General features: G+C 45.7%; 1 protein-coding gene across 1 annotated transcript in view; it reads right to left on the reverse strand.

Annotated features, from left to right (window-relative positions):
- Positions 1-19,764, reverse strand: part of LOC144769642 (uncharacterized) — a 1,000,462-nt gene that overhangs the window by 394,693 nt on the left and 586,005 nt on the right. The window contains exons 37-39 of the mRNA XM_078653818.1: positions 13,127-13,694; positions 8,388-8,983; positions 2,831-3,410 (exon numbers count right to left, since the gene is read on the reverse strand). Coding sequence (XP_078509944.1) covers positions 2,831-3,410; positions 8,388-8,983; positions 13,127-13,694 — 1,744 coding nt within the window. The remainder of the gene's footprint in view (positions 1-2,830; positions 3,411-8,387; positions 8,984-13,126; positions 13,695-19,764) is intronic.

Raw genomic sequence — 19,764 nt, forward strand, 5'->3', positions numbered from 1 at the left:
CTGAATCTGCACTCTGCACTCTTAATCTGCACTCTGCACTCTGAATCTGCACTCTGCACTCTGAATCTGCACTCTGCACTCTGCACTCTGCACTCTGAACTCTGAATCTGCACTCTGCACTCTGCACTCTGAATCTGCACTCTGCACTCTGAATCTGCACTCTGCACTCTGAATCTGCACTCTGAATCTGCACTCTGAATCTGCACTCTGCACTCTGCACTCTGCACTCTGCACTCTGAATCTGCACTCTGCACTCTGAATCTGCACTCTGCACTCTGAATCTGCACTCTGCACTCTGAATCTGCACTCTGAATCTGCACTCTGAATCTGCACTCTGCACTCTGAATCTGCACTCTGAATCTGCACTCTGCACTCTGAATCTGCACTCTGCACTCTGCACTCTGAATCTGCACTCTGCACTCTGAATCTGCACTCTGAATCTGCACTCTGCACTCTGAATCTGCACTCTGCATCTGCACTCTGAATCTGCACTCTGAATCTGCACTCTGCACTCTGCACTCTGCACTCTGAACTCTGAATCTGCACTCTGCACTCTGAATCTGCACTCTGCACTCTGAATCTGCACTCTGCACTCTGAATCTGCACTCTGCACTCCTAATCTGCACTCTGCACTCTGAATCTGCACTCTGCACTCTGAATCTGCACTCTGCACTCTGCACTCTGCACTCTGAATCTGCACTCTGCACTCTGAATCTGCACTCTGAATCTGCACTCTCCACTCTGCACTCTGCACTCTGCACTCTGAATCTGCACTCTGCACTCTGAATCTGCACTCTGCACTCTGAATCTGCACTCTGCACTCTGAATCTGCACTCTGAATCTGCACTCTGAATCTGCACTCTGCACTCTGAATCTGCACTCTGAATCTGCACTCTGCACTCTGAATCTGCACTCTGCACTCTAAATCTGCACTCTGCATTCTAAATCTGCACTCTGAATCTGCACTCTGCACTCTGAATCTGCACTCTGAATCTGCACTCTGAATCTGCACTCTGAATTTGCACTCTGCACTCTGATTCTGCACTCTGCACTCTGAATCTGCACTCTGAATCTGCACTCTGCACTCTGAATCTGCACTCTGAATCTGCACTCTGCACTCTGAATCTGCACTCTGAATCTGCACTCTGAATCTGCACTCTGCACTCTGAATCTGCACTCTGAATCTGCACTCTGCACTCTGAATCTGCACTCTGAATCTGCACTCTGCACTCTGAATCTGCACTCACTATCTGCACTCACAATCTGCACTCACAATCTGCACTCACAATCTGCACTCTGCACACTGCACTCTGAATCTGCACTCTGCACTCTACATATGGTATGTTATGCTTACATACGTTCCATATATTATCCATGTATATGCCACATTTAGTTAAGAATATATGTTCTGTTTAGTTACATTACTTTGTTTGTATACCCTTTTATGCTGCTCTAAAGTTATTTCAATGGGTGAAATGCGGAGCCTGGCCGAGAGTAACAAGGCAGTGCTGGGAGGGGGGCTGCGCACCAACTGAAGTGCTCTGGTTGCACGGCCTGCGGCCGTGTGAAGTGATAAGCCTTTGAAGTATGTAAAGGCTGTGTTTGCGGGAGAGAGAGGGGAGGTGCTGGTGTGGGAGGAGTGCTGCTACGGCCTGGGGGAAGGTGGCTGGGGAGGGGGAGGAGAAATGAATGCAAGGCTGTGGGGAACAGAGTTTATGGCCCAAAAGCGCGTGCCTGTGGCCACGTGAACTTCAAGAAAACGCCAAGGAACGAAGCCCTTGGTTTGAAGAGGATTTCGAGCACTTGAATTCTCGTTCCTCAATGCGCTTGCGCGCATTTAAGGTCACGAGACCTAAAAAGAAATGGGCTACAAGAAAAAACGGAAACCGAACATAGTTACATGTGAAGAAATGGATGCCAAATGTGTAATTGTTTAGTGAAATTGCAGTCACTCACGCTAAGGAAAAATGTAGGAAGCAAGAGAAATAAGAAAGACCAAATAAGAGAGAGAGTGGATGAGAGACATTTAGAGGGCAGAGAGCTTGGGAGAGAGGGTAAATATGGAACGAGAGTCAGGATAGTAACAGACGTTGAGTGAGTGAGAAGGATGGAAAGAAAGCAAGAAAGGGAAAGAGAAAGGTAGAAGGCAATAGAGAGAAAGAGTGGTAAACAAAGAGTAAAAGCAAAGGGGCATATTATCAAGGACCGGTGTTAAAATTATCGCTGTTTTATCGGCAGGAAACTGACGATAAAACGGCGATAATGGCCTTGATAATACGCCCGTGTTAATTCCCATGGAAGCCCATGTTAAGAACAGAACATGGGCTTCCATGGGAATTAACAAGGGAGTATTATCAAGGCCATTATCGCCGTTTTATCGGCAGTTTCCTGCCGATAAAACAGCGATAATTGTAACACTTGATAATATGCCCCTGAGATTGGCATGGTAAAAAGTGAAAGAAAAAAGTAGAAAAAAAGTGGAAAGTGAGAAAATGAGAAAATAGAAGTCAGAGCAGTAAGTGGTGGAGAGAAAGAGGGCAAAGAATTGCTGTGGGAGAATGTGAGAAAGTATTAACAATGAGTTTTAGAAATAAACTTAGCTGGGAAAAACGGTGCAGTGCAAAAAACACTGCAAAATAGCAGGAATCAGGGGAAAAAAGGCCAGAAGAACATGAAGAGGAAGAATCCCAAGCAGGAAGCCTGTTAAGAGCAGAAAACATTAATACCAAGTGGGTTGCGACCATATCTTAGAAGCAACAGATTGTTAACAGGGATGGGCTTAAGATGTGGCAGATCATAGGGGTGGACATCTTAGGGTAAATAAACTTACGGCAGAAAGAGCCACTTCTCCAGGGCTGGATGGTGATGCCGGCAGCCTGGCAAGCAGCTACATAGCTTTGGATGCTGTGGCACAGAACATTCTGGTCACCATTGCCCGCACACAGGTCAAAAATGCAGTTGTTGTAGTATGCATCTGGGTTGATGGTGGCGTAGCAGGCGCTTAGTGGACCGCTTGCTTGCTTCAAGAAGCCGCAGTAATGATCCTGCTTGAAGATGTTCTTTTTTGCATCTGGACAGACAGGGCAGGCATTGCCACTTCCTCCACAGCCTTCATTGCAGTTCACACCTGCAATATTGACTCTCCATCCTGTGCCAAACTTGGTGGCATCTGGAGCCAGAGTCTTGGAGGGCAGCATGAACTCATCACTGGTGTCCCCATTGTAATTGCCGCACAAACCTTCGAGTTGACTTTTGTAGTTCCCAGGGAGAGTGACCATAAGATTGCTAAGCCAGTCATATAGGACCTTTAAGCCGAAGTCAGTTTCGATGATTATTCCGCGTCCTTGTTGATTGACCCTAATATTTCCATCATTCAGTGTCAGAGGGAGGTTGTTATTGAATCCGTTAACCTTACAAAAAAGAGAACAGGCCACGTTATTAGTTTTTTTTGCTATTACTACATTTGAGATCACTGTATTGTTTATCATCTTGAGTAACAGCCAGCAGAGCTCCAAGACATAAAAGCACGTACACCAGAAGCATTTAACTGAAAGATCTGAGGTACCGGGACTCTATCACTTGCCATAGGAGTGTATGTTACATATGAGGTCAAACTATCCCCTAATAACCCAGATTGAATACCTACAAATTCATGAGTGTAACAACAGGAGGATATGATCAGTATAGAATTATGATTGTACATTTATAAAAAACTGAAATTGTTCATTTCAGGCACCAAATTTGCTACCAGTTTTTGGACCTCATGGCAGAGAGAGGCTTTTAAGAAACTCGACATTGCATGTGCTCTTTCCTTCACATTTGCAGTCAGTTGTGAAACACGTATTAGTATATTTGCCTTTTATTTAAATTCACTGATGTAAAAGTTTGCGATCTGTGCTTACAGTCAAAAACCCATTATCCCTTTGCCACCCACATAGTGGATTTCAAACTTGGACACTTGGCTTAGATGGAGCCCCCTAACACTGCAAACAAAGCTTCAGGGTGAGAATGCATGCCAGCCTGATTTTACATCAACTATATCATTAAGTAAGTCAATTATAAGGAAACATTGAGGTGTTTGAAGCCGAGCTGCACAATGACCTCAGGAAGAGTATGTTTGCTTGTATATGTCAACGGTAACAGGGACGTCAAAGAGGTTATACTACTTATGTGTCGGCTGTACATTGGAAAAGCCTGTTCAGTGTTTAAGACGCCAACTAAACAGCCGACTGTGTAGCACGAACTGGGAACCATTCTTCTGACATTTTATTAAAGGAAAATCTAACTCATTGGCAACCTTAGATTTTAAGTACAAATATTAGAAGCAGTTTTCGAAACATTGTTAAACTTTGCTGCTCAATGAACCCGAGTCAGAACGAGTTTGTCCCGTACAGCTTCCTGCAGTGACATTTAATTAGGTTTTTATCTAACCACAAAGAATAAGACGAGGCATGCCATTCCCACATATTTAGCACGGTGCCAGAGATAATAGGGTTCAATGCTGAGATAAAGCAACCAGAAAGATTAATGAGTTTGATTACTTGGATTTATTGCCAGGCTGCTGAACTCTATACTTAGCAGATAGGCAGAGGTGACGTTGTGAGGCCACCCAAAGACAGCGCTGGCTTTGTGTTATCTCACACGTGTTAAAGAATGACCTTTCAACAAGGTCTTCCTAGCGACATACTTACCCACCCCCCTCTAATGGTGAAGAGGAAGGCAACAGAAAAGTGGCCATAGTGGTGTATGAGAGGGTGGCCACTCAGCAACCTTTCAGTGACTCCACAAGAACCTCCAAGGTGGTGACTCATTTGAAGGCAGAGAGATCTTTACAGGGCTAGTGGAGATCTCAATATATAGTGGGAGGTAGTCCAGTAGTGTTCCCTGACTAAGCACTACTGGCCCCTTCTTCACTCAAAAGCAGGCCCTAAGTTAGAAGGTAAAACTATTGACCAGGGAGAACCAATAGTCTTCACCCAACCCTCGCTCCCTCATGGTGAGTCTGGAAAGGTGGCCAAGACCTGGTTCCCTTAATCCATAGGATAACATTCACTTTTAGGTTTCAGGTTTCCTATTGTTCCTTTTGGACACTTTAATGTTCCTTTAAAAATGAATACCTTAAGCAAATGTTGTCATTTGATGTTGGTTGTTTTAATCATTATATTTTATACGTTATTAAACTAGTTTGGTGCTTTGACCTAATTTGTCACAATATATGGATTTTCTCTGAGGGAAGACTGTTACCTGTGCCAAGCTACCAGAGCAATGCCAGGATTCTGTTCCACTTTGGCCGCCATAAGTGTGGCAGGGTATGCTCAGACGTGAGTCCCTTGCTCACTTTGCCACTGGATTCAAGCAAGCCGGGCTGAAGACGGCTGTAATGCCAGAAACTGGTCCTCGGAAGCTTGTTTCCGGTCCAGGGAAGGCATGGCTTGGCAGTTCGGGATGGACTGTTCCCATGAGGCACAGGGTGAGACTGATTTGCATATGGCCATGTCTAAACTGGGGTGCCAGAGTGGGCTAAAGAACGGTGATGGATTAAAGCCAGATCTTTTGACTGGGTGTGAGTGTTTGATTGGTTCAGACGCTCCGTCCATCACCACCCCCTTTTGTACCGCTTTGGCCTCCATAAGTGGGGCAGGGTATGCTCAGACGTGAGTCCCTTGCTCACTTTGCCACTGGATTCAAGCAAGCCGGGCTGAAGACGGCTGTAATGCCAGAAACCGATCCTCGGAAGCTTGTTTCCGGTCCAGGGACGGCATGGCTTGGCAGTTCGGGCTGGACTGTTCCCATGAGGCACAGGGTCAGACTGATTTGCATATGGCCATGTCTGAACTGGGGTGGCAGAGTGGGGTAAAGAACGGTGATGGATTAAAGCCAGATCTTTTGACTGGGTGTGAGTGTTTGATTGGTTCAGATGCTCCGTCCATCACCACCCCCTTTTGTACCGCTTTGGCCGCCATAAGTGTGGCAGGGTATGCTCAAACGTGAGTCCCTTGGTCACTTTGCCACTGGATTCAAGCAAGCCGGGCCGAAGACGGCTGTAATGCCAGAAACCGGTCCTCGGAAGCTTGTTTCCGGTCCAGGGAAGGCATGGCTTGGCAGTTCGGGCTGGACTGTTCCCATGAGGCACAGGGTCAGACTGATTTGCATATGGCCATGTCTGAACTGGGGTGGCAGAGTGGGCTGAAGAACGGTGATGGATTAAAGACAGATCTTTTGACTGGGTGTGAGTGTTTGATTGGTTCAGATGCTCCGTCCATCACCACCCCCTTTTGTACCGCTTTGGCCGCCATAAGTGTGGTAGGGTATGCTCAGACGTGAGTCCCTTGCTCACTTTGCCACTGGATTCAAGCAAGCCGGGCTGAAGACGGCTGTAATGCCAGAAACCGGTCCTCAGAAGCTTATTCCCGGTCCAGGGAAGGCATGGCTTGGCAGTTCGGGCTGGACTGATCCCATGAGGCACAGGGTCAGACTGATTTGCATATGGCCATGTCTGAACTGGGGTGGCAGAGTGGGCTAAAGAACGGTGATGGATTAAAGACAGATCTTTTGACTGGGTGTGAGTGCTTGATTGGTTCAGATGCTCTGTCCATCACCACCCACTTTTGTACTGCTTTGGCCGCCATAAGTGTGGCAGGGTATGCTCAGACGTGAGTCACTTGCTCACTTTGCCACTGGATTCAAGCAAGCCGGGCTGAAGATGGCTGTAATGCCAGAAACCGGTCCTCAGAAGCTTGTGTCCGGTCCAGGGAAGGCATGGCTTGGCAGTTCGGGCTGGACTGTTCCCATGAGGCACAGGGTCAGACTGATTTGCATATGGCCATGTCTGAACTGGGGTGGTAGAGTGGGTTAAAGAACAGTGATGGATTAAAGCCAGATCTTTTGACTGGGTGTGAGTGTTTGATTGGTTCAGATGCTCCGTCCATCACCACCCCCTTTTGTACCGCTTTGGCCGCCATAAGCGTGGCAGGGTATGCTCAGACGTGAGTCCCTTGCTCACTTTGCCACTGGATTCAAGCAAGCCGGGCTGAAGACGGCTGTGATGCCAGAAACCGGTCCTCGGAAGCTTGTTTCAGGTCCAGGGAAGGCATGGTTTGGCAGTTCGGGCTGGACTGATCCCATGAGGCACAGGGTCAGACTGATTTGCATATGGCCATGTCTGAACTGGGGTGGCAGAGTGGGCTAAAGAACGGTGATGGATTAAAGCCAGATCTTTTGACTGGGTGTGAGTGTTTGATTGGGTCAGATGCTCCGTCCATCACCACCCCCTTTTGTACCGCTTTGGCCGCCATAAGTGTGGCAGGGTATGCTCAGACGTGAGTCCCTTGCTCACTTTGCCACTGATTCAAGCAAGCCGGGCTGAAGACGGCTGTAATGCCAGAAAACGGACCTCGGAAGCTTGTTTCCGGTCCAGGGAAGGCATGGCTTGGCAGTTCGGCTGGACTGTTCCCATGAGGTACAGGGTCAGACTGATTTGCATATGGCCATGTCTGAACTGGGGTGGAAGAGTGGGCTAAAGAACGGTGATGGATTAAAGCCAGATCTTTTGACTGGGTGTGAGTGTTTGATTGGTTCAGATGCTCCGTCCATCACCACCCCCTTTTGTACCGCTTTGGCCGCCATAAGTGTGGCAGGGTATGCTCAGACGTGAGTCCCTTGCTCACTTTGCCACTGGATTCAAGCAAGCCGGGCTGAAGACGGCTGTAATGGCAGAAACCATACCTCGGAAGCTTGTTTCCGGTCCAGGGAAGGCATGGCTTGGCAGTTCGGCTGGACTGTTCCCATGAGGCACAGGGTCAGACTGATTTGCATATGGCCATGTCTGAACTGGGGTGGCAGAGTGGGCTAAAGAACGGTGATGGATTAAAGCCAGATCTTTTGACTGGGTGTGAGTGTTTGATTGGTTAAGATGCTCCGACCATCACCACCCCCTTTTGTACAGGATTCTTACAGAAACCTGCTTACCCTTGTAGGTGCAATACTGGGGATTTATGTCGCCGTTCACATAAAAATGAGACCGATATACCGCAGATACCTATCAGGTCATGGATTGTCCTCCTTGATGCAGAAATTCAATCACTTGTGGATACATCATCGAGCAGTCTAGCTCATAGCAGAAGAACCCTCTTCCTGCTCAGTGTGTGTCCATAGTTAGTTTTTGTGACCACTGACTTTATAGTTCTTATTAATATGTTGTAGATATGTTATTTTTATTTCTTTTGAAAAATCAGCCTTAAGAAGAGTAGTTGTTTAATACTTATATATAGGAGGAAGGATTAATCACATTTGAAACCTGCAATGATTTTATGAATGACTGATTGAGTTAAGATTGTACAAGTACTGTGCAAAGGATAAAGTGTGATGGGATCATGACCCTGGCTTACCCTGACGATGCCTCGCTTGTTCTGCATGAGCATGAGGTTGTATCCATAGACGTCAACCGCAACCATCTTGGTCACTGCCACTTTGTTGTTACCATACTTTTCATTCTCAACACTGATTTCGAAGGGGACCAAGTTGTTTTTGAGGGCAGTGGTTCTTGCGAGGGTGTATTTGCAGGTGCCCTGGAAGTCAAACGCCCGACCATCAAAGCTTCGATAATGAGGACCACCAGATGTCGAACACTGAGCTGAGCCAATGGGATGACACTTCTGGATGCCATTGATTATCTTACATTCCTCGTTGGCATTGCAAGAGAATGCTTTGCATTCCACACTTCCACCTGCCTTACAGGTGCACTGATTGGAACACTGGCCATTAGGGTAGAAGACCTCTGCAGACTTGTAGTAGATACCATTGTATTCACATCCACATTGGGAGGCGGGAACACACTGACCACCGCTGAGTACAAAACCTTCGTCACACACACAGCCTTCCTTGCAGTTTGCATCACATTCCACTCGGCGAGTGAAGCTGGAGCAGGTGGTGGGGCAGCCACTAGGACACACCTCGTAATGGCTGTTCTTACCACAGACCGGACCTAAAATTAAGAGAGAGCAGAGAAACCATTAGCAAATATTGTCCTGTTGCATTTATGTGGGTGGATCTGCAGTGTGACTTAGAAGAGTGCGGCTAGTTGAAAGAAGACAAATGTTTAATTGATTGTAACTTTCAAAGTACTGGGTAAGATACTAGTGATTCAAAAGATAACAACATGCTCTACTCTAATCATTTTACATGAAAAAAAGAATGTGACATAGTTTGCCTCCTAATGGTCACTGTATCACAACATGATTCCAGGTGCTCCTGGAGTCATGTTGTGATATATATTCCTTTTGAATTACTGTTTTTAATTTTTTCACTCAGTGACTTTTTCCAACATTTCCCCCATTTCATTCTTTCCAGTTCTAGTTTTTGTCCAGCCTCTTTACTCTCCCATTACCATCCATTAACATCATTTGTCCCATGTTCTTTATTTCTCCATTTTATATATCTTTCCCAAATGATTCCTCATGCACCTGAACCCATGTATCTTATCTTCAACGTTCATACGAAACACCTTAGAAACTTCATAACTTGCCATCTCCTGCATTTCTTTTGCATCTGTCACCCTGAGTGGGACGAGTATGCCCAGATGTGGGTCTCGTGCTCTCCATGACACTGGAGTCAAGTTAGCCTGGCTAATGAGGGGTTATCCCCAAAAACGGTCCCAGAATGCTTGTTTCCGGTCGAGGGAGGACCTGCCCTGGCAGTTCGGGCTGGACTGTTCCCATGGGGAGCAGGTTCAAGACTGATTTGCATATGGCTGGGTTTAAACTGGAATGGCAGGGGGAGCAAAAAAACTATTTGATTTAGTTCCAGATCTCTGTACTGAGGTGAATCTTTGACATTGTTCAGCATTCAGTCCATCCATTTTTAGGGCTCGGACTCCTCCCCACTGTAAGTGGGGGAGGAGTTTCGAGATCCTAATGTTAAAGAAGAAAAAAAAGAAGTATCTCCTAGGGCTTTGGCCGAGACAAATTCCACACATTCCTTAGCGTGTTCTGTCATCTGGCCAGTGATTCGTCTTCGTTGTGTTGTCGTTTTAATAGGCTTGAAGTGATAGGGTAAATGTAGTTTTCTTCCGCCATTTTGGGCATATTTCGTTCGTGCTCGCGCAAAGAAGTACATTAATTATAATTAGGAGCTGTCAGGGTGCCTCCGTAAGTGAATCCAGATGGCCGGGCGCGTTCACCATTCAGCAGCGCTCAGCGCGCAGCTGCTGCATGCTGGAACGTCCCGGTCCTTCAAAGAAGAGGAGAGACGAAACACATCGCATTTCAATTACAGCTCTCGGTGGAAAAGGCAGCGTGGAATGTGTAAAAGGGAAGGGAGCTCGGTGGAGGCATGTGACACTTGAAGCAGGGGCGTAACAAAGGCGGTGCGGGGGGGGGCCCACAGCTCTCGGGGGCCCCTAAGCGCACTCACTGTACACTTACACTCATGTAATGTTGGGCCACGCGCAGCCGCCGGGGGCTTGAGCGTGCTGCAGTGCTCAAGCAAGCTTAGAGCTTGCAGCAGTCTGCTGGCAGCCTCACCCAACTGTTAGGTGCCATGTATTATTATCGCGCGTTTAAATCCCAGCGCGCAGCCTCTGTCTATCAGCCTGACCGTGACGTCATTGCTGGGGACGTCATATCCTGCTTGGAGCGTAGCCCGCGCACGGAGTTTGTTTTGCGAGCCTTAGGCTGCCTCGGTGGTTGAGGCAGTGCTGCGGAGAATCGTTGTAAATAATCACGGCGCAGGCCGAGGCGCTCTCAGCACTGCCTGCTGCAGCTCGCTCCGGGCCGCTGGGGTGCTCCGTCCTGTGCTGAAGGTAAGATGCTGCCATACTGGCCAGAGTATGGACGGGAGTATTGCATATATGACCGGGGATCTTCAAACATAAACCGAGGCACATCTGTAGGACTATGTGTGAAGACAGAGTCGGAGATTGGGCAGAGTCTACGTTACTGTAGAAGACCGGGACATGGGGGAAAATGAATCCAGTGCGGGTCTCGTTTTTCGTGGTCTTCGTACTTTAGGTTTAAAAAAAAAAGCTGACTTCGCTCTGTCCAAACAGGGAGGCCTCTTCTGATCCTCGCCAGCCCCATCAGAATTAAATAAAAGGATCCAGGGCCTAAAGTATGAAGCTGATTTCATTAATCGTTGAAAACATATTTATTAGAAACTTCAGTGGAGATGTCAGTTTTTTTTATGTGTGCCGATTTATATAGCATGCTATTGGAGCGCTTTCCCTGAGTCCAGTTACAATACACAAGGTCACATTCATCCTTTTTTGGCAGGCACGGGAAGATTAAGTGAAGTGATTTGCCCGGAACCCCAGGATGTGGAGTCGACCCCGAGGCTCGAACCTTGGTTTCCCAGCTCCAAAGTCGACAGTCTAGCCGTCATACCACATCCACTCCCCTAGCTTCAAATAAAAAAAGTGATTTTGCCAAATACGTCATGTTTGCTACTTGCAAATTGTAGCGCTGGCCTGAATGTGCTGAATTCCATCACCTTTTACGTTTTCAACAAGAATTGGGCACACAGTGATCAGAATCGCCTCATGACGACTTGTGTTAAAATAAATGCTCTTGACTGTGGTGAGGAAATTCGATGCATGTGTCTCAACAGGGCTTAGTTTGCAATAAATAAAAAAATATTAAGCGCTGGGGCCCACTGTTTTTCCGAGGAGCCCACCACAAGCGCTGGTGAGTACCAAGGCTGCCAAGTCTTGCCTCCACCTTATGGGTCCGACGCCCTATACATGTTTCGTTTCATGCAAGCTTCTCCGCGTGTCACTGTTTTCTTATCTTACCCTTCCTCGGTTTCTCTCTTTTCTGCCTTTCTCTCTTTGCTGCTTTGGATTAAAGTGTGATGTTAAAAAAAACTGGCTCCCAAAATAAGTGATGGTGCTACGCTTGTAACCGCCGGTACAAATTAATGATTGGTTATCAGGAAATGCACAATCTCCGATAAATCACTGGTGTGAATGCCCATCATTGTTTTTTATTCTCTTGACGTCATACCGCTAGACGCCAACATAATGACCTCCTCCTGTGTCTTTGCTGGCTTTTCTTGGATCTGGCAGGGTCGAGGAAAAAGAGGCATAGCGAATCAAGGTAATTCCCTGGAGTTACATCATTTGGTCAAGCAGGAAATCCGGAAGCGATCCCAGGTTTTCTTGTTGTGCAATGGAGTGACTAGATGGGCATCCTTTTCTCCCGTTTTACATCACGTTACCTTTGTCTCTACATTTTTGAGGAGCTAAATCAAAACATTATTTTACGTAATAACTCAAATAAAAACATATTCATATAAAGCACAGCATGCCACCATTGGTAAAATTACAATTCAACCAACATACTTCCACTACACACCACATGCACACACTCCATAACACATGGCAAAAAGACATTGGCATTTACAATGCCATTAGCTCAAACTCAAATAAATCCGAGCCCGATTGCATTTCTAATGCTTGTTCTTTTTGCATTTGTCACTCTGAGTGGTACAGGTATGCCCAGACGTAGGTCCCGTGCTCTCCATGCCACTGGAGTCAAGCTATCCTGGCTGATGAGGGCTGAAAGCCCGAAACTGGTCCCAGGATGCTTGTTTCTGGTCCAGGGAGGACCTGGCTTGGCAGTTCGGGCTGGACTGTTCCCATTGGGAGCAGGGTCAAGACTTATTTGCATATGGCTGGGAGTAAACTGGAATGGCAGGGGGGGGCAAAAAAACTATGGATTTAGGTCCAGATCTCTGTACTGGGGTGAATATTTGACATTGTTCAGCTTTCTACCCATCAATTATTCTTTTTGCATCTCGTGAGATAGCATCCTAAGGTAATGATTCAGAAACTGTTAAAAAAAAGAGATTCAGTTTAGAGTAAGCCGTGACCACTGCCTTCCTCCACGTGGCAAGTACAACGGATTCTTTCTTTTAAGCTGACAGTGTTAAAACAATAAGCTAGAATGTCTGATCCTGTTTTGCAGAAATGTAAAGGGCATAAAAGGCATCCTAAATATATGAATCTCCTTCAATTTGAGAATTTGGGATTCTGCTGGGGACCATTTTATTATATGTCATTGCCACTTATTGTAACCATCCACCTTTCAAAGGCTATCCTAACTATCGTTCTGTAAATTGTGAATATACTCACTGCAGAACTTGGCAGCCCTCCAAGCATACACTTTAATTCCAGCATCCTGGCAAGCAGCAGCATAGCTAGCGATGACCTGGCATATAATGTCCTGGCGCCCTTTGTAGAAGCAAGCGTCATACGCACAGTCTTTGAATGCACCCTGTGGGTCAATGACAGCATGGCACTCCCGGAATGGGCCAGTGGGATCCACCAGTAGCAAGCACTCTTTTTTCTTCTCTCTCTGCTCCCTCTCCACTGATGGCAGATCAGGACAGTCAGCCTTGTCAGCTTCGGAGCAGCCGGGGACATCCCTGACCTTCCAGCTCTTACCAAAGGTGGTTGCATCTGTTGTTAAGATATTGTTCTTCATGGTGAGCTCCTTGCTTCTGTCTCCGTTGAAGTCACCACAGAGACCAGACATTGCACCCGCGTATGTGCTTGGGATTCTGACTGAAACGTAGGACTTCCAGTCATAGTTGACAAGGAGACCAAAGCTGGTTTGCACGTAGCAATGATATCCTTGCTTATAAATTGAAAGCTTGCCATTGTCAGCGCTGTAGGGCAGGTTGATTAACAAACCATTCAGCTGTAAGGAGAAACCAGAAATTGCATTGCTGTTAACATCTATTCAAAGTGGCAACAATATATCTAAAGTAGCTGAGACGAAATAGTAGTGCACAGAAATCTCCCCACCTGTTGTTACTTTGCAGTCTGGCAGCACAAGGCATTGTGGGATATTCACACCTCTAGAATGGAGCCCATTCCTCCTATCAGAGATCTTATACCATGATCTAGGATCATTCCCACTTCTACCTCTTGCCAGGATAGATACCTGCTTTCTGGGATTCAGCAACAACTCTCTGCCCCCTTCATCACCGGTATAGTCTGCATTTTTCTTCTACATCCTTATCTCTTTGGTAATGTTTGATGTACTGCTCTCCAAGTTCCCAGGAGGTTTGAAAATGCATTACAGAGAAGCACTGTGTTAACTCTCCACCATAATGGATAATGACTCACTCTGTTTAACGCTATTGGAGAATACACATTATTCACTAGTACGGCAAGTTGAACACACCACCAATAAACTGTTCCAGGAGTCAATATGTACCATATTATCATGATTATCTAGATGAAACTGAGCTCACGTATGAAAAAGCCCCATTAACTGTGCTTTCAACAAATATATCTATTACCAGTACTCAAGCTTCCCTATTGCATGAGGAAGTAAACTTCTCTCTACAGCTGTTTTATGACGTAACTGCAACCTGGTCCGGGGACCCTACAGCTGTTCTTTTACCCATCATAGTCCATGAACTCCACCTGACTTCCTTGCTTTAATTATTTGTTCTAACCTTCCCCTTCCTAGACATCTGTGGGCTGGGTTTCATCCTTCCATCCACTTTTTCCTTTAAAAAATTCTTCTGCTGTCACTGTTCTCAAGATAACTCTTGTGAGCTCAAATTTGTTGAATGAATCATACTTACGTAAACATCTGCCTCTTGTGTCTCTAGAGTCTGGCGACTGTCTTGTCAGCCTTGAGGAACCTGCACTTGCTTCTCTCACGACCTCACACTACCTTTCATTCTTTTGTATTTTGTTACCTTCAGTACTACTACTTTTCTTGGTGTTCTTTGGAGACTTGACGTCCTAGGACGGCTTCTAATTTCGTTTTTGGACGGCATTTGCCTTGATGCATTGCAGTTTTATGGAATGATACTTTGTCTGAGGCTTTCTCCTATTTGTATCAGAGTAAGATCGGAGAATTTTGCACATCTTAGGTGGATGATCATAACAAGTCGACATGGACGTCAATTCACCAAAATGCCTGGGGTAGCAGAAGTGACATCACAACACTTTTGACCTGAGGAATCACAGGAAGTGACAGCATGACCTCTGACACCTTCTCCACACTCAATGCTGTTGCTGAAAGAAACTCTGCACAGCCTTTGGCCAGGCGTCATCACTGAAAATTCCTTATTCGACAATTGGATAGTTATGGTCCAACACTACATTTTTGTTGAATCTCAATGTAAGATTCTGTTACTCAACTAACATTGTATTTTTATTTATATTTCCTCTTTTAAGGCCAATCTTAGAATGTGTTCTTCACCCATACCCCAAAACTTTATGGTGGAAATACCCTTTGTTAGGGTCTGAGTCACTGTGAATAATTGAATATGGTCGTTTACATGGAATTAAAGTACATCTGTATTCTTTCACAGATGAAAGGCTTGTATCTAGGGATATACAAATTACTCCAAGCCTTGAATCTCAGATAAATGTACCAACATTTTTTCGCCAAAAGCTGACTTAGAAGTGATGAATATTCGACTTTGTAATTCAGTTCCTGCCCATATAGCGGATCTTCCTCAGATCCTTTTTTTTCTAATCTACCTGGCCTTGGTTGTGTCCCTGCTCTTCCTTTGGGCTTTTCTGATCATTTTGCTGTAGCTTTCTTGTTGAAAGTAACGTCCTTTCCTCCATCGATCCTGCCTGGTGCCTGAACAAAGAATTAGAAGATGGGCAAAGCTCGATGTCATGGCTCTTAACAAACTGGTAGTTGACAGTAGATCAGCTGTGAAACATATTTCGACTGCAGATCTTGGTCTTATCCAAAATTGGATTTTACAAGCGGTAGATCTTGTATTGATATTCCTCTGTCCAACAAGTGCTCTAACAGACATCTGCCACCAGCCCCCTGGTTAACTGAGTGGCTTAAGAATGAAAAGTCTAAATATAAAACCCTAGAGAGATGCTGGAGGAAACACTACAATAAGGATGCCAAAGCGGCATAGAAAAAAGCCCTAGGTGAATACTATGGGCCAGATGTAGGTAAAAAATATTTACCGATTCTTATTTACCGAATTTTACCGATTCGGTAATTAAGAATCGGTAAATATGAAGGGTGGACATGTAGGTCCATCCAGATGTGTTTTTTACCGATTCGGTAAATATCTGTATTTACCGAATCGGTAAATACCGACCGGTAATGCTCCATTCATTCCTATGGGCTTTGAAGCCCATAGAAATGAATGGGGCATTACCGGTCGGTATTTACCGGTAAACACCGATTTTGACAAGGGTGCAGGGGGTGTCACTTTGACACCCTCTAGCACCCCCAAAAAAGGTTCGGGGTCCATATGGCAGGCAGACCTGCCCTAAGGGCAGGTCTGCCTGTCATATGGGACAGGCGTGCATGCACACATGTGCATGCACACCTGAATCGGTATTTTAACATCAAATACAATTTGATGGTAAAATACCGATTTTGTAGGCCTTGTGGGACTCAGAAGAGTCCCACCTACATATCAATTTTACCGATTCGGTAAATATACCGGTCGGTAAATTTACCGACCGGTATATTTACCGAATCGGTAAAATTACCGATTTGCCCCATTTCAGTCCCCCTACATCTCAATAGCCAAATACCGGTCGGTAACGGCCGAATTCGGCCGTTACCGACCGGTATTTGGCTACCTACATCTGGCCCTATATTCTTTGTAAAGTAGCCCGCGCTGCGTTTTTCTCACATAAAATCTCCCAAGCCCAAATGTGCTCCAAAATGTTTTTCAAGGTGGTAAAAGGACTTTCCGGCTCAGAAACTCAGACTAATCCTATCGCTCTTACTGGTACTAAATGTGAAGAACTCGTTCTCTACTTTACGGATAAAGTTGAAAAGATACACTCTGCGCTACTAAGTAAAAACTCTCAAAATACTCCATCTGAGACTGAGACTACTCCAAATGCTATGCTGGATCCTGTGTTGACATGGCTCCACAATAATACTACATCCTCCTGCAGATTGGAAACTTGAACCCTCCTAGAACCTGGGTCTTTTACCCATCATTTGGCAAACATTAAACCTGGTTCCCCTTTGGCTTACTCCCTACTCATGTGCTTAAAAAGCTAGACGCCTCTATACTTTCGATATTAATGGAACTAATGCCTTCTTGCAGGAGGGTTCAGTTTTGCTGGAATGGGAACATGCTATAGTGCTCCCTCTAGTAAAGAAAGCCAAAGCTGACACTGCAAGGCCGTCTAACTTTCGTCCCATCTCGCTGATTTCAGTTATTTCTAATATTCTGGAAAAGCATGTCAATGGTCAGCTGATTTCCTCTGTTGAGTCTCAGATTTTTTTTTATTCATCGTAATCAGGGTTTAGAGCTGGTTACTCAACTGAACCAACTCTCCTAGGAGTCACTGAAATCTTAAGCTACCGGCTAGATGAGGTTGAAATGGCGGCACTTATCCTGCTGGATCTCAGTGCCGCGTTTGACACGGTATCTCACTCTGTCTTGTTGCGAGCCTTGCAGTCCTTGGGCCTGCCCGGTACAGCCTTGAAGTGGCTTGGTTCTTTTCTAATGGACCAAGCTTTTCTGGTCATCTCTGCGTCGGCTAGCTCCAACTCTTATCCGTCCCCTTATGGAGTTCCATAGGGTTCTGTCTTGAGTCCACTGCTGTTTAATGTGTAAGTTCATTCTTTGGCAGATGTTGCTGAGGAGGCTGGTCTGTCCCTTTTTTCCTATGCTGATGACACCCAGATCATCTTTTCTCTTTCCTCTTCTAAGGGGTTGAAACACTCCGTTCTTCAGTTAGGCCTGAGTAAAGTTGCGTCCTGGCTGCAAAACAACCTGCTCAAACTAAACAGGGACAAGACTGAAGTCATGATCTTAGGGAAAAAACATGACCTCTGGGAGCCTCAACACTGGACCTCCGAATTGGGTGCCTTACCCTTGCCAGTACATTATATTCGCAATTCGGGCTTTATCGTGGACGAACATCTATTGATGAAACAAAGAGTCACCAAGGTGTCCTCTACCTGTTTTACTGTCTTCAAATGGTTAAAGAAAATGTCATGGATGATTCCCCTCTCTGTTCAGAGAACAGTAGTCCATGCCCTAGTTACCTCTAGGCTAGATTACGGCAATATTCTTTATCTGGGCTCTGATAAAGCAATGATCCAGAGACTTCCAATGGTGCAGAATGCGGCTGCAAGACTGCTGTGTCATGTACCTAAGTCTTCCTCTGTCTCAGGCTTCCTTTGTGACCTCCACTGGCTGACGGTGGAGAATCGAGTCAAATTCAAAGTCTTGTGCTATACGCTTAAAATTTAAATTGGAGGGCCCCAAGATATTAGCAAGATCCAGCTCAGCTCTATCAACCCTCAACCCTCTGCGCTCTGCCCAGCAGACTAGGTTTATTGTACCAAAAGTCAAACTCTCTTGCTTGCTTGATCGCCCTTTTCTTATTTAGGACCAACCCTGTGGAACTCTCTAGCTGTCCTACTACACAAGGGAACTGTGCATAGTGTATTCAGCAAAACTTTGAAGACTTGTTTGTTCAATTTCTAATTCCTTTTCTTTCGTTCATTACCTTTTCTTTCCTACCGGGACGGAGTCGGGAAACATTTTGGGGTAGCTGTGCGCCATACAAATTCAATTTAATAATAATAATAATAATAGGCACTAAAGCTGGTACGCTGAAATGTGTTGATGATGGTTTATTAGTCTAATGATGGAAGATTGTTGTGTGACAAGCAGGATGTCACTAAAATGAACCGCTGTATCCTCTTTCTGCTTCCGCACGGTTCACCTGCTCTGAAAGAGATTCAGATGGATCCCCACAGAATCCAGTAAGACGGTCACCCATGCATTCATCACCTGTAGACTCGACTACGGCTAAGCACTCGACACCGGCGTCACCCAGAAACAGCTCAGAAAACTACAGAACATTAAAAACACCCCAGCCAGACTGGTCTGCGACACCCCCGCCGCAGCCACATCACTCAACACCTCCGACAACTCCACTGGCTCCCAGGCAACCAGAGAATCACCTTCAAGGTCCTCACAAATGCCTATAAAGCTCTCCACAATGCAGGACCAGCATATCTGAACTATTTCCTCTCATTCCACATACCAGCCAGACAACTTCACTGTGCCCAACTTGCCCTGGCCACCATCTCTCGGATTCACAAGACCGGAACCGGAGGAAGATCCTTCCCTGACCTTGCCGCCAAGACATGGAACTCCCTGCCCCTCCACCTCAGGCAACCCCTGTTGCTGACTCCTATTCAGGAAGGGGCTCAAGACCTGGCTCTTTGACCGAATCTCCACTCCCAGGCGGATCAGCAGTAACCCCCCCCCCGTCAGCGCCTTGATACCCTCACAGGTGAGTAGCTGTGCTACTCAAACGCCTGATTGATTCATTTGCAAGGATTAAACTAGAAATATTCAAGCCACTTTGCCCACTGCTCTGACTAAAACGCTGTTAGTGAATTATACTCAAGTAAGTTGTAATGTGTACCCTATATGTTGGCTACGTTGTTATAGATGGAAAAACATACAGAAGAGGCTTTTGTACAGCACATATGTTGTACCTTTACTTTGTATTCAATGTGCTCCCAAATGTGATGATAAAAGAACAGTGAAAAAAGGTGTTAGACTTGACATCCTTGCTGAGGAATCCTCTAACATTTTGCTTTCTGACCTCCTGTTTTTGACTGTTTTGCTGAACCTTGTTTCACTGCTGACCAGTGCTAAAGTGCATGTGCTCTGTATGTAAGACTTAATAACTATTGGTTTATCAACGATTAGCATATTTGAGTTACTTATAAGTTCCTAGTACAGTGCACATTGTGTGCCCAGGGCCTATAAATC

This window comes from Lissotriton helveticus, chromosome 7 (assembly GCF_964261635.1).
Source record: "Lissotriton helveticus chromosome 7, aLisHel1.1, whole genome shotgun sequence".
Taxonomy (NCBI): Eukaryota; Metazoa; Chordata; class Amphibia; order Caudata; family Salamandridae; genus Lissotriton; species Lissotriton helveticus.